At 38.7% G+C, this 15756-nt stretch overlaps 1 protein-coding gene across 8 annotated transcripts in view; it reads left to right on the forward strand.

The window, feature by feature from the left end:
* The window catches only part of LOC132379859 (E3 ubiquitin ligase RNF157-like), an 88050-nt gene that overhangs the window by 44263 nt on the left and 28031 nt on the right, over positions 1 to 15756 (forward strand). For 4 of the 8 annotated variants that reach the window (XM_059948125.1, XM_059948124.1, XM_059948128.1 and 1 more), the window contains one exon: positions 5008 to 5337. The exons of 1 other annotated variant lie outside the window; for it this stretch is intronic. In XM_059948125.1, the coding sequence (XP_059804108.1) occupies positions 5008 to 5337 (330 nt within the window). The remainder of the gene's footprint in view (positions 1 to 5007; positions 5338 to 15756) is intronic. 3 more of the 8 variants (XM_059948129.1, XM_059948130.1, XM_059948131.1) reach the window with 1 other exon arrangement.

A 15756-nucleotide genomic window follows, 5' to 3' on the forward strand; every position in this document is an offset into this window, starting at 1 on the left:
GAAGAGAAGGTGATATGTTTCCAAGTCAGGATGGTGAGTGACTTGGAGGGGAATTTCCAAGTAGTGATGTCTCTCCAGGGGTTTCACTGTGAGGTTTTCAAGTAAGTAGGGTAGAGATACCACTAATTCCACTTGTAACAGTTTATATCTTTAGTTTCTAATAGTTTGCTGTGTTTTTCTCACTTGTCTACGCCTGCATCAGCCACACCTCGTTCTCACATAGCTTTTTTCCATGTTCTCTTTTTTAGAAAAAAATTCAGTGAACCTCATTTTCATCCCTCCACAGTTGGAGCTTTCTAACATTACATCTTTGGTTTAAATAACCTGGGTTACACCTCAAGGTTTAATAACCTGGGTACATCTCAAGGGCTAAAGGTTTTGTATTTGAATGCGCACAGTCTATGGAATAAAGTAGATAATCTTACAGGACAGTTTCAGATTGGCAGCTATGATGTTGTAGATATCACTAAATCATGGCTGAAAGATTATTATACACTGCCTATAAAAAGTATTCACTACCCCCCTTGGAAATTTTCATGTTTTATTGTTTTACAACATTGAATCACAGTGGATTTAATTTGGCTTTTTCGAACTGATCAACAGAAAAAGATCACTTTCATGTCAAAGTGAAAACATCTCTACAAAGTAATATAAACTAATTACAAATATAAAACACAAAATAATTGATTGTATAAGTATTCACCCCCTTTAATTAGACACACCAAATCATCACTGATGCAGCCAATTGGTTTTAGAAGTGAAGGTGTCTTAGCTATATATAAACCTGTCTGCAGTCATGGCGTTTCAATTTATTTAAGTAAAAATACACCTGTATCTGGAAGGTCCAACTGCTGGTGAGTCAGTAAAAACTACACCATGAAGACAAAAAAGAACACTCCAAGCAAGTCCTCAAAAAAGTTATTGAAAAGCACAACTCAGGAGATGGATACAAGAAAATTTCCAAGTCATTGAATATCCCTTGGAGTACAGTTAAGTCAATCATCAAGAAATGGAAAGAATATGGCACAGCTGTATATCTGCCTAGAGCAGGCAGTCCTCAAAAGCTGAGTGACACATGCAAGAAGGGACTAGTGAGGGAGGCCACCAAGAGTCCTGAAGGAGTTACAAGCTTCAGTGGCTGAGATGGGAGAGACTACGCATACAACAACTGTTGACCAGGGGGCTTCACAAATCGCAGCCTTATAGGAGAGTGGCAAAGAGAAAGTCACTGTTTAAAAAAAAATCTCACATAAAATCTTGGCTAGGGTTTGCCAGAAGGCAGATGGAAGACTCTGAAGTCAGCCTGAAGAATGTTCTATGATCTGATTAAACCAAAATTGCGCATTTTGGCCACCAGACTAAATGCTATGTTTGGCATAAGCCAAACACCGCATAGAATCAAAAACACATCATCCCTACCATGAAGCATGGTGGTGGCTGCATCATGCTGTGGGGATGCTTCACTGCAGCAGGTCCTGGAAGGCTTGTGAAGATAGAGGGTAAAATGAATGCAGCAAGATGCAGGGAAATCCTAGAGAAAAACCTGATGCAGTCTGCAAGAGAACTGCGACTTGGGAGATTTGTTTTCCAGCAAGACAATGACCCCAAGCATAAATTCAAAGCTACACAGGAATGGCTTAAAAACAACCAAGTTAATGTCCTGGAGTGGCCAAGTCAAGAGTCCAGACCTCAATCCAATTGTGCATTTGTGGCTGGACTCGAAAAGGGCTGTTCACTCACGATCCCCATGCAATCTGACAGAGTTTGAGCAGTTTTGTAAAGAAGAATGGGGAAAAATTGCAGTGCCCAGATATGCAAAGCTGATAGATACCTACCCACACAAAGCTGTAACTGCTGCCAAAGGTACATCTACTAAATACTGACTTGAAGGGGTTGAGTAACTATGCAATCAATTATTTTGTGTTTTATACTTGTGATTAACTTAGTTCATTTGTAGAAAGCTGTTTTCACTTTGACACGAGAATTTTTTTCCTGTTAATTAGTGTCAAAGTAAAGCAAAATTAAATCCACTGTGATTCAATGTTGTAAAACAATAAAACAAGAAAATTTCCAAAGGAGTTGAATACTTCTTATTGGCACTATAGCTGGGAGCTTAATGTCCAAGGATATACATTGTATCGAAAGGATAGACAGGACAGCAGAGGGGGCGGCATTGCATCTGAGGCAAAAAAAGGAAATCAAATCATGAGAAAGAGGTGACATGGGGTTGGAAGGTGTTGAATCATTGTGGATAGAACCAAGGAACTGCAAGGGTGAAGAGACTGTGATGGGAGTTGTATACAGACTCCCAAACAGTAGTTAGGATGTGGCCTACAAATTACAACAGGAGATAGAAATGCATGCTAAAAGGGCAATGTTATAATATTTGTGGGGAACTTCAATATATAGGTAGATTGGGAAAATCAGATTGGTGCTGAATTCCAAGAGGGGGAATTTATAGAGTGCCGGCAAAATGGCTTTTTAGAGCAGCTCGTGGTTGAGCCCACTAGAGGATCAGCTATTCTGAAATGGCTGTTGTGCAATGAAGCAGAATTGATTAGAGAGAACCCTTAAGGGAAAGTGATCATAATATGATCAAGTTCACCCTGAAATTTGAGAAAGAGAAACTAAGGTCAGATGTATCAATATTACAGTGGAATAAATGGAATTGCAGAGACATGAGACAGGGTGATTGGAAAAGAACACTGGCAGGGATGATGGCAGATCAACAATGGCTGGAATTTCTGGAAGCAATTCAGAAGGCACAGGATATATGCATCCTAAAGAGGAAGAATTATTCTAAAGAAAAGATGACACAACCGTGGTTAACAAGAGAAGTCAAAGCCAACATAAATGCCAAAGAGTGGACATATAATAGAACAAAAATTAATGGGAAATTAAAGGATTGGGAAGCTTTTAAAAATAAGCAGAAGGCAACTAAAAAGTAATTAAGAAGGAAAAGTTAGAATATGGAAGTAAGCCAGCCAATGATATTAAAGAGGATACCAAAAGTTTCTTCAGTTATATAAAGTACAAAAGAGAGGTGAGAGTGGATATTGGATTGCTGAAAAATTATGCTGGAAAGGTTGTAGTGGGGGACAGCGAAATGGCGGATGATCTGAATAAGTATTTTGCATCAGTCTTCACTCTGGAAGACACTAGCAGTATGTGGAAGTTCCAATGTAAGGGGGTATGAAGTGTGCAAAGTTACCATAACTAGAGAGAAGTTTCTAGGAAAACTGAAAGTTCTGAGGGTAAATAAGTCATTTGGGCCAGATGGTGTACACCCCAGAGTTCTGAAGGAGGTGGCTGAAGAGGTCATGGAGGCATTGGTAATTATCTTTCAAGAATCAATTGATTCTGGAATGGTTCTGAAAGAAACTATGGGCCAGTTAGTCTGACCACAGTGGCTGGGAAGATGTTGGAGCCGATTATTAAGGATATGGTCTCAGGGTACGTAGTCAGCATGGTTTCCTCAAGGGAAAATCTTGCCTGACAAATCTGATGGAATTCTTTGAAGAAATAACAAGCACGATAGACAAAGGAGAATTGGCTAAATGTTAAGTACTTGGATTTTCAGAAGACCCTTAACAAGGTACTACATATGAGGCTGCTTAACAAGCTATGAGCCCATGGTTTTACTAGAAAGATCTTAGCATGAACAAAGCAGTAGCTGATTGGCAGGAGGCAAAGAATGGGAATAAAGGGAGCCTTTCTGGCTGGCTGCCGGTGACTAATGGTCTTCCACAGGGGTCCTTGTTGGGACTGATTCTTTTTACATTATATGTCAATGATTTGTAAGATGGAATTGGTGGCTTTGTTGCGAAGTTTGCAGACAGTATGAAGATAGATGGTGGTGCAGGTAGTTTTGAAGAAGTAGAGAAGCTATAGAAAGACTTAGACAGATTAGGAGAATGGGCAAAGATATGGCAGATGGGACACAGAGTTGGGAAATGTATAGTCATGCACTTCAGCAGAAGAAATGAAGGGTTGACAATTTTCTAAATGGAGAGAAAATACAAAAAACTGTAATGCCGAGGGACTCGGGAGTCCTTGTGCTGGATTCCTTACAGGTTAATTTGCAGGATGAGTTTGTGGTGAGGAAGGCAAATGCAATGTCAGCATTCATTTAAAGAGAACTAGAATATAAAAGCAAGGATGGAATGATGAGACTTTATAAAACACCAGTCAGGCTTCACTTGGAGTATTGTGAGCAGTTTAGACCCCTTAGAAAGGATGTGCTGAAACTGGAGAGGGTTCAAAGGAAATTCACGAAAATGGTTCCGGAATTGAATTTTCACATCACATGCCGGTGATAATAAACCTGATTCTGATTCTGATTCTGAATGGCTTGTCATGTAAAGAGCATTTGATGGCTCTGGGCCTTTATATTCTAGAATTCAGAATGAGGTGTGACCTTATTGAAACCAATTGAATAGTGAAAGGCCTTTATAGAGTGGATGTTGAGAGGATATTTCTTATGGTGGGGGAGTCTAAGACCAGAAGACACAGCCTCAGAACAAAGAGGCGTCCTTTCAGAACAGAGATGAAGAATTTCTTTTGCCGGAGAGTGGTGAATCTATGGTATTCTTTCCCACAGGCATCTGTGGAGGACAAGTCTTTATGTATATTTGAGGCAGAGGTTGATAGATTCTTGACTGGTCAGAGCATGAAGGGATATGGGGAGAAGACGTGAGACTGGCACCGAGAAGAAAATTGGATCAGGCATGATGAAATTGTGAAGCAGCCTTGATGGGCCAAATGGCCCAATTCTGCACCTATATCTAAAAAACTCTTTCCCCTCACCCTCCAACCCCTCACCTACCTTCAATACCTTCACCCTCACCCTCAAACCCCCACCCATATCTCAAACCCCTCGCCTACCTTTCAAACCCTCACTTTCACTCTCAAACCCCTCACCACCTACCAATCCCTACCCATCTCCCATCCACCCTCACCCAACAACTCTTCACCCTCCCCTCATCCCTTATAACCCCTCACCATCAGCTCCTACCCTCTCTCACACACCCTCCTCCCTCCCCAACCCATTCACATCACAACCCCCTTCCCCCCACACCTCTCCTCACCCACATGTCTCTCTCTCACCCTCATTCTCTCTCTCCGTTTCTCTTTTTCTCCCTTTCTCTCCTTCTCTCTCTCCCTTCATCCACTCTGTCTCTCTCCTCTCATTCTTTCTCTCCCCCTCCCCCTCTTCCCCTCTCAGCCTTCCGCGCTCTCCTACAGATCAGAGCAATGAGAAAGAAGCAGGATCCCTTGTCACCTGACACTACTGAACCAGTTATCTCCCCCCAACTACCAGATCAAGACGACCAGCTGGTGAGTGAGGTGGAGGTTCTCTGTTGTTGCATGTACTCATCACCCTACCATCTGTGGACACAACCCCTCCAAGAAGTCAGCTTGCTCCGTACCTCCTCTCACCACCACCTTCTCCTGTGTAGATCCATCTTTCCTAACCTATGGAGAATGGGACTGTCAATGGTGTAGTCCCACAAATCTCCCAGCATTGGCAGCATAGTTCCATGGACCATCCGGTACAGAGCAGCAGATCACCCAGTGTGTTCCAGCAGTGTTTTAGGCACAGGCCTGCAGACCTCCTCCTGTAGACCTCCAGGGTCCCTGGCACAGGCCTACAGACCTGCTGGAGTGGTCCACCAGTATTCCTAGCACAGGCCCTCAGATCTTCCTGTGTGCCCCACCACTGTCCCTGGCATAATCCACAGATCTCCCTATGTTCCACTGGTATCTCTAGTACAAGCCCACAGATATTCCTGAGTCGTCCATCAGTTGTCCTGGCACAAGCCCGCTGATCTCCCCGTGTGATCCCCCAGCATATCTGGCTCAGGCCTGCAGATCACCCTGTTTAGTCCACCTTTGTTCCTGGCATATGCGTACAGATCACCCTGTGTAGTGTACCAGAATTCCCAATCTGGTCACATGCAGCACCTGGTACAGACCTGCAGATCTCACCATGTGGTCCATTAGTGTTCCTGGTACATGCCCACAGATCTCCCTGTAGGTTCTCCAGCATTCCCAATATGGTCCAATGGAACACCTGGTACAAACCTGCAAATCTCTTTGTGTGGTCCACTGCAGTTCCTGGCTCAGGCCACTTATCTCCACATTGGTCCACCAGTGTATCTGTCACAGACCCACTAATCTCACCGTGTGTTTACCAATGTATCTGACACAGACCAGCAGATCTTCCCGTGTGGACATCAGCATTCCAAAAAATAAAGGAGCAGAATTAGGCCATTTAGCCCATAGAGTCTGCTCTGCCTTTTCATCATGGCTTTCCAATATTTCTTTTCCAATATTTTATTAGTTTCTACATAGAAGAATACAGAGTACAAGAAAGTGTATATAAAAGGTCAAAAAAGATTAACAAAACTACCAATTACGTTATATCTGTTCATAATAACAATCTCATTACCCCGTATTCATGTAAGTTAATCAATAGTTATATTGAAATTTACTAATTTATTAGAAAAAATAATCTAACCCCGACCAAGACCGAAGCTGTTTATTAAGGAGAAAAGAAAGTAAAATACCTTCTCATATAATAAAAATTAATAATAGCCAACATATGAGTTTAAACAACGAATTGAAGGTTTTGAAAATACGTTTGTAATTCAGAAAAGGTTCCCACAATGTTTGAAAGTCTTGATGAGATTCAGAAATTGAATAACAAATCTTCACTAAATCTAAACATGACGTAACATCGCATAACCATTGAGCATGAGTGGGAGGAAAAACATCTTTCCATTTAAACAAAAGCGCCCTCCTAGCTATAAGAGAGCTAAAGGCCAAAATATGTAAATCAGATTCCTTCAGCTTAATTTCTTGTCCTGCAACAATACCAAATAGGGCCATCAGAGGGTTAGGCTTAAAATTAACTTTAAAAAGTAAGGAAAAAGTTTGAAAACTTCCTTCCAATATTTTTCAAGATTTGGACAAGTCCAAAACATATGAATTAATGAAGCGTCTCCATTATTACATCTGCCACAGTAGGGAGATACATCCGAATAAAAACAAGATAGCTTATCCTTAGTCATATAAGCTCTATGTACCACCTTAAATTGTATGAGTTAATGACGAGCACATAGCGATGAAGTATTAACCAATTTAAAAATTCCATTCCAAGTTTCCTCAGATATTGATGTCTGTAAATCTTGTTCCCAGAGATTCTTAATTTTGTCTAATGGAACATTCCTCGTCTCCAGTAACATGCCATAAATATTAGATATTGAGCCATTATGAAAAGGTGTCAAACTAAAAATTACATCTAGTAAGTTCTTAGCTTACAGGAAATGTGCATAATTGAGATCTTAAAAAGTTTCTGATTTGTAAATATCTAAGAAAGTGAGTTTTGGGTAAGCTATAGCTTAGCTTACAATTGCTCAAATGAAAAAAGGTTTCCTCCAACAAACAGATCCCAAAAACATTTAATACCCAGACTGTCCCATTCTTTAAAAACTAAATCAGTCATGGAGGGTTTAAAAAAATTAGAATAAATGGGACTTGAAAGGGAAAATCTCAATAAACCAAAGTGTTTTCTAAATTGTATCCAGATCCTCAGGGTATGTTTAACTATTAAATTATCAATTAGTTTACTTACAAATAAAGGAAGTGAGAATCTAAGAAGAGAGATAATAGAAAATGTATTAGCAGAGTTAGCTTCTAAAGAGACCCATACTGGACAGTCTACATGATTAATATACAAATGTAGTATAGCCAAAACGTAAGATTTTGTATGTTAATTGCCCAGTAATAAAACCTAAAATTGGGTAAGGCTAAACCTCCAGATTCTTAGATTTTTGAAGATGAACTTTATTTAAATGATGACGTTTATTTTTCCATATATAGGAGGATAAAATAGAATTAAGAGAGTCAAAAAAGGATTTAGGAATAAAAATGGGTAAAGCTTGAAAAAGATATATAAATTTAGGTAGAATATTCATTTTAATAAAATTAATTCATCCAATCAACGATATTGAAAGAGGTGACCAATTTACAATATCCTTTTTACATGATTCAATTAAGTAAGAAAGTTTTCTTTAAACAGATGTTTGTAATTCTTAATAACTTATACCCAAATACGTATATTGATTCCTTTAAAAGGGAGATTAGTATTAATTGATACCAAATTATTTAAAGGAAGTAATTCACTCTCATGTAGGTTCAATTTATATCCTGAAAACTGGCTAAAATGGGAGAGTAAACAAAGTATGCAAGGTGACGAGGTCTCAGCATTAGAGATAAACAACAATATATCATCAGCGAAAGCAAAATTTTGTGAGTAATACATCTCCTAAAAATACCACGGATATCATTAGATTCTCGAAAAGCAATGGATAGGGTTCTAAAGCTAGATCAAAGAGCAAAGGGCTCAACAGACAACCTTGTCAAGTTTCGCGATGAAATTTAAATGGTTTGGAATTTTGAAAATTAGTAAGAACCTGAGCAGAAGGAGATAGATAAAGTAATTTAATCCATTGAATAAAATCTGGTCCAAAATTAAATTTTTTTAAGGTTTTAAATAAATAATTCCATTCAACCCCATTGAAGGCCTTCTCAGCATCTAAGGATATCACACATTCTGGTATCTCCTGGGAGGGAGAGTAAGTAACACTTAATACACGGCGTATATTAAAATGGGAATGTCGGTTTCTAATAAACCCAGTCTGATCATCAGAACTAATAGAAGGTAGAATATTTTCAATCCTACATGCCAGAACTTTAGAAAGGATTTAAGTATCAATATTGAGTAATGAAATTGGCCTATGTGAAAGGTATTCAGTTGGGTCCTTGTTCTTTAGGATAAGCGAAATAGAGGCCTCATGGAAAGATTGAAGCAAGCTACCCAATTTGAAAGAATCCAAAAAGACTAAGTGTAACTGCGGTATAATTAATGAAGAAAAAGCCTTATAAAATTCTCCAGAAAATCTATCTGGACCTGGAGTCTTCCCTGTGTGTAATGAACGTATAGCTTTGGCAATTTCCTCATAAGAAATGGGTTGATCCATCAGTGCAGGGATATCCAGAAAGTGCAGGGATATTTAATTGATCTAGAAAATTATTCATTACAGTATTATCTTTAGGGGAATCAGAACTTTAAAGTTTAGAATAGAATTCTCTAAAGTTATCATTTATTTCAGAGTGATCAGTTGTCCTATCTCCATTCGTTTTGCAAATTTCTTTAATTTGTTGTTTAACTACAGAAGTTTTTAATTGGTTGGCCAATAAAGTACTTTGCCTGATTTATCTCTGTGAATGTAAAATTGAGTTTTATCTTTAAAAAGTTGAGTTTCAATTGGATATGTTAACAGAAGATCATATTTAGTTTTAACTTCAACACATCTTTTATATAAAACAGGATCTGGAGCTATAGCATATTTTTGATTTAATTGTTTCAATTTATTGGCTAATTCAATTCTTTTTTAATTAGCTTTATTATTAACACAGCATAAGAAATAATTTGTCCTCTAATCTAGGCCTTGAAAGTATCCCATACAATAAGATTAGAAGTCTCTTCCTTTTTATCCTCTTCAAAAAACAAAATAATATGCCTCTCTAGAAATTAAAAAAAAAATTCCTTATCAGATAACAAAGTTGTATTAAAATACCAAAATCTGTTTGTTTGAGGAAGGCCAGGGAAATCATTTGACTATCAATTTTAAAAAAGTCAATCCTGGAATATGTATGATGAACATGGAAAAAAAATGAGTACTCCCTATCTAAAGGATGTAAGAAACACATTAACAATACCACATTTCAATAAAAAAGATTGAATAAACAAAGCTGATTTATTAAGAGTCTCTGGTTTAGAAGATGATTGGTCTAAAATTGGGACTAGCCAGCAGCTAAAATCTCCTCCCATCACCAAAGAATAAAGACTCAGATGTGGTAAAAAAATGAAAAAAAATGCTCAAAGAATCCTTGATCATCTACATTTGGGGATTACACATTGGCAAATGTTGTTAATTTATTGTCTAGTTTTCCTGAAACTATAACAAAACGTCCATTAGTATCAGACACTACATTGAACAAAGGAAAGTGTATTATCTATAAGAACCGAAATTCCTCTACATTTGGCCTGAAAAGACAAATGAAAACAAAGTCCGTTCCAACAGCTAAAAAACATAGATTATCATATTTGCGTATGTGAATTTCTTATATAAAAATAATAGGGACCTTAAATTTCCTAATATAAGCAAAAATCTTATTACATTTAACAGGGTGATTTAACCCTTTCATGTTAAAACTGAGTAAATTAATAGTTGGGTCCATTTTTAATATTATTTAAAGGAAGTGTTAAAATGTAAGTTAAAGCCAATCCATAAACCATGAGAAATGGTAACCAAGCAACAAGTTGGCTAAAAAAATAAGAAAACAGCTCCTAAGAAAAAAAACCATACCCCTGCCCACCTCCCAAAGAAAGAAGACCGACCAACAGAAAGCCAGCATCTACAACTATGGACAAACCCCCAAAACACCTGGTGATTGCTCCAATTAATTTCAAGGTTATTTATATTCCAACCTAGACTAAACAATATCAAAAGAAGAAATTCAATTCTCGTATATCAAAAATACAGTATTAGAAGAATACAAAAGGAAATTAGTTACAAAGGTTTACCAAAATTAAAAGATACAATTATTCATACAAAAAGACATTAAACATTTAATCTTATATCTTTGTGAAAAAACAGGCTAAGCAGTTAGCTTTCAAATTTAAAAAATATTTATGCTTAAGCATTAAAAAAAACATTTGAAGGATCCATCTTTAATGAGATTCTCAGTCAAATTGGGTAGCCAAGGGATGAGTTAAAACCCTTGTTAAAAAAATTCCAACAAAGTTTGTTTAAACTTAGCATGTTCCTGCATAATCTCAAGCAAATAGTCTTAGAGAATCTTAATATTCCACCCGATAACAAATCATGCCTCTTTGACGGGATTTGCAAATTAAAAGTTTCTCATTTAGTCTTGTGTCTTTATGTAAGGACAAACTAAACAGCTAGCCTACGGATTTTAAGAACCTTTGTGCTTCAGCAGTTGAATGAAACCATTCGAAAGATCCATTTTTAAATGTGATTCTGAGTCAAGCTGGGTAGCAAAGGGAAAGCTTGAAACTCTTGTTAAAAAACTCGGACATAACTTTTTTGAATTTAACACTTTCCTGCATAATCTCAGGTGAGTAATCTTCAACCATTCTGATCTTGCAACCATGATAGTCAATCATGCCTCATCAATGAGATTCATGTATTAACAGTTCCTTTGTTTTAAATTCATGAAAACAGATCATTGCTGATCTTGGTCTATCTCTGTTAGGAGGTCTAAACACGGGAGACCTATGAACTTGATCAATTATAGGGAAAGACGCCAAAATTTCCAGAAATAATCCTTGCAGAATGTTTGCAAAGAATTCCATAGGATAATTACCTTCGGTTAGTTCTTCGAGACCCAGAACCCGAAGGTTGTTCCTTCTACTTCTATTTTCTATGTTTATAATCTTCTGTCTTAACTTTTCATTGGACTTCGATTGCTTTTCACAAAGCTTTTGAAATTCATCCACTTCTGTTTCCAGACAAAACAAATCTGCTTCATTATTTTTATACGTTTATTGTGTTAATTAAGAGTTTGTTGAATAGACTCCAATTTACTATCTATTTGTTTAAATTCAGAGCTGAATTGTTGAAACTTCTCAGAGGCTTTTCATGTATGACTTTGCAGCAAATCCATAGTAGAATCCAAAAAGCAGGAGGATCATCCTTTTTAGTACCTCTGCCACCCTTGTAGCCATAATGAAAAAAAATCACACTTAAAAGAGAAGTTTCAAGACAGGTTGGAAATAGTAAGATAATTAGAGTTGGAGCAACGGCAGATTGCTGTTTCTCCATCAGCCACCACCAGGAAATCTCCATCATGGCTGAACCAATTTTCCTGTCAGTCCCAATTTTGTGCCTTCTCTGCATATCTCTTCATGTTCGGACCAATCAAGAATTTATCTACATCTGCCTTAAATATATATAAAGACTTGGCCTCCATAGATGCCTGTGGCACAGAATTCCATAGATTCATCACTCTCTGGCTAAAGAATTCCTCATCATCTCCATTCCAAAAGAACATCCGTTTATTCTGAGGTGTGTCCTCTGGTCTTGTACTCTCCCACCATAGGGAATATCCTCTCCACATCCACTCAATCAAGGCCTTTCACCATTCGAGTTTCAATGAGGGCACCTCTCATTTTTCTGAATTCAAGTGAATACAGGCCCTGAGCCATCAAATGCTCTTCATATGACAAGCCATTCAATCCTAGAATCATTTTCATGAACCTCCTTTGAACCCTCAGTAGTCTTAGCACATCCTTTCTAACATAAGGGCCTAGAACTGCTCGCAATACTCCAAGTGAGGCCTCACCAGTGCTTTGTAAAGTCTTAACTTTACATCCTTGTTTTTTATAGTCTAGTCCTCTTGATATGAATGCTAACAAGAATAGAGCCAGAAGGGGCCATGAGAAGGCCTTGGTGAGCAGGATTAAGAAAACCCCAAGGCATTCTACAAGTACATGAAGAGCAAGAGGATGAACCATGTGAGAATAGGACCAATCAGGTGTGATAGTGGAAACGTGCATGGAGTCGGAAGAGGTAGCAGAGGTACTTAATGAATAATTTGTTTCGGTATTCACCATGGAAAAGGACCTTGGCAATTGTAGGGATGACTTACAGTGGACTGAAATGTTTGAGCATATAGACAATGTGCTGGAGCTTTTGAAAAGCATTAAGTTAGATAAATCTCTGGGACCAAATGAGATATACCCCAGACTACAGTGAGAAATGAGGGAGGAGATTGCTGAGCCTCTTGGGATGATCTTGGCAACATCAATAGGGACGGGAAAAGTACTAGAGGGTTGTAAGGTTGTAAATGCTGTTCCCTTGTTCAAGAAAGGGAGTAGAAATAACCCAGGAAAATATAGACCAGTGAGTCTGACTTCAGTAGTGTGCAGGTTGTTGGAGAGGATCCTGTGAGGCAGGATTTATAAGCATTTAGTGAGACATAATCTGATTAGGGTAGGTAGTATGACTTTGTCAAGGGCAGATCGTGACTTATGAGTCTGATTGAATTCCTTGAGGAAGTAACAAAACACATTGATGAAGGTAGAGGAGTGGATGCAGTGTATATGGATTTCAATAAGGCATTTGATAAGGTTCCCCTTGCAAGAAAGTAATGAGGCATGGGATCCAAGAAGACCTTGATTTGTGGATCCAGAATTGGCTTGCCCACAGAAGGCAAAGGGTGGTTGCAGATGGTTCGCCTTCTGGTGGTCAGTGACCAGTGATGTTCTGCAGGGATCTATTCTGGCTCCCCTCCTCTTTGTGATTTTTATAAATGACCTGGATGAAGAAGTAGAAGGGTGAGTTAGTAAGTTTGCTGATGACACAAAGCTTGGTGGTGTTGTGGATATTCTGGAGGGTTGTTAGAGGTTACAGTGGGACATTGATAGGATGCAGAACTGTGCATAAAGTGGCAGATGGACTTCAACCCGGATAAGTGTGAAGTGGCTCATCTTGGTAGGTCAAATTTGAAGACAGAATATAATATTAATGATAAGACTCTTGGCATTGTGAAGGATCTGAGAGATGTTGGGTCCATTTCAATAGGACACTCTAAGCTGCTGCGTAGGTTGACAGTGTTGTTAAAAAGGTGTATAGTGTGTTGGCATTCATCAACCGTGGGATTGAGCTCAAGAGCCAAGAGGTAATGTTATAGCTATAGAAGACCTTGATCAGACCCCACTTGGAGTACTGTCACCTCACTACAGGAAGGATGTGGATACTATAGAGAGTGCAGAGGAGATTTATAAGGATGTTGCCTGGATTGGAGGATGTACCTTATGAAAATAAGTTGAGTAAACTTGGCCTTTTCTCCTTGGAGCCATGGAGGATTAGAGGTGTATTAAGATGATGAGAGGCATTGATCGTGAGGATAACCAAGGGCTTATTTTCCCAGGGCTGAACTGGCTAACATGAGGGGGAGTAATTTTAAGGTACTTGGAAATAGGTACCAAATGCATGTCGGGGTAAGTTTTTCACACAGAGTGTGGTGGGTGCGTGGAGTGCACTGCTGGCGGGGGTGGTGGAAGCAGATATATAGGGTCTTTTAAGAGCCTCTTAAATAGGTACATGGAGCTTAGAAAAATAGAGGGCTCTGCAGTAGGGAAATTCTAGGCAGTTTCTAGAGTAGGCTACGTGGTCGGCACAACATTATGGGCCGAAGGGCATGTAATGTGCTGTAAATTTCTATGTTCTATGTTCTGTTCTATGTTCTAATCAATAGATTCTGGAATGGTTCTGGAAGACTGGAAAATTACAAATGTTACTCCACTCTTTAAGACGGGAGAGAAGCTGAAGAAAGGAAATTATAGGCCAGTTAGTCTAACTTCAGTGGTTGGGAAGATGTTAGAGTCAACTGTTAAGGGTATGGCTTCAAGGTACTTGGGGGCACATTTTAAAATGGACTGTATCGGCATGGTTTCCTCAAGAGAAAATCTTGCCTGGCAGATCTTTTGGAATTCTTTGAAGAAATACAAGCAGGATAGACAATTGGATGTTGTGTATTTGGATTTCCAGAAGGCCTTTGACTAGGTGCCACATAAGAGGCTGCTTAACAAGTAAGAATCCATGGTATTACAGGAAAGACTCTAGCATGGATGGATAAAGCAGTGTCTGATTAGCAGGAGACAAAAAGTGGGAATAAAAGGAGCCTTTTCTGATTAGCTGCCAGTGACTTGTGATCTACAGGGGTCTGTATTGGGACAACTTCTTTTTACATTGTATGTCAATGTTTTGGAAGCTGGAAATGATGGCTTTGTGGCCCAGTTTACTGATGATACGAAGATACAGTAGGTGGAGGGGCAGGTAGTTTTGAGAGAGCAAAGAGGCTGCAGGATTTTGACAGATTAGGAGAATGGGCAAAGAAGTTGCAAATGGAATACAGTGTCAGAAAGTGTATGATCAAGCATGTTGGTAGAATAAATAGAAGCACAGACTATTTTATAAACAGAGAAAATACAAAAATCTGAGGTGTAAAGGGATTTGGGAGTCCTCATGCAGGATTTTCTAAAAGTTAATGCGGTGTTAGCATTCATTTTGAGAGGACTAGAATATAAAAGCAAGGATGTAATATTAAAGCTTTTAAGACACTGCTAAGGGTTCATTTCGAATGTTGTGAACAGTTTTGGGCCCCTTATCTAAGAAAGGATATGCTGACATTGGAGGGGGTTCAAAGGAGGTTCATGAAAATGATTCTGGGTTTGAAAGGCTCAGTGATATGATTTGATGGCTCAGACCTTAATTCAGTGGAATTCAGAAGAATAACGGGGGATATCACTGAACCCATCGAATGTTGAAAGGCCTCAATATGTTTCCTATGTTGGTGGATTCTAAAACCAGAGGACACAGCCTCAGAGTAGATGGATGTTCTTTTAGAACAGAGACAAGGAAGGGAGTTGTAAATCTGTGGAATTTGTTGGCACAAGCAGCCGTGGAGACCAATTCATAGGGTATATTTAAGGCAGAGGTTGATAGACTCTTGTATAGTCAGGCATGAAGAGATTTGGGAAAAGGCATGAAACTGGGGCTGAGAGGGAAATGAATTAGCCATGATGAAATGGTGGAGCAGACTTGATTGGCCAAATGGCCTAATTCAGCTCTTTTATCTTATGGTCTTATCTCCCTATTT

This window comes from Hypanus sabinus, chromosome 23, assembly GCF_030144855.1.
Source record: "Hypanus sabinus isolate sHypSab1 chromosome 23, sHypSab1.hap1, whole genome shotgun sequence".
Taxonomy (NCBI): Eukaryota; Metazoa; Chordata; class Chondrichthyes; order Myliobatiformes; family Dasyatidae; genus Hypanus; species Hypanus sabinus.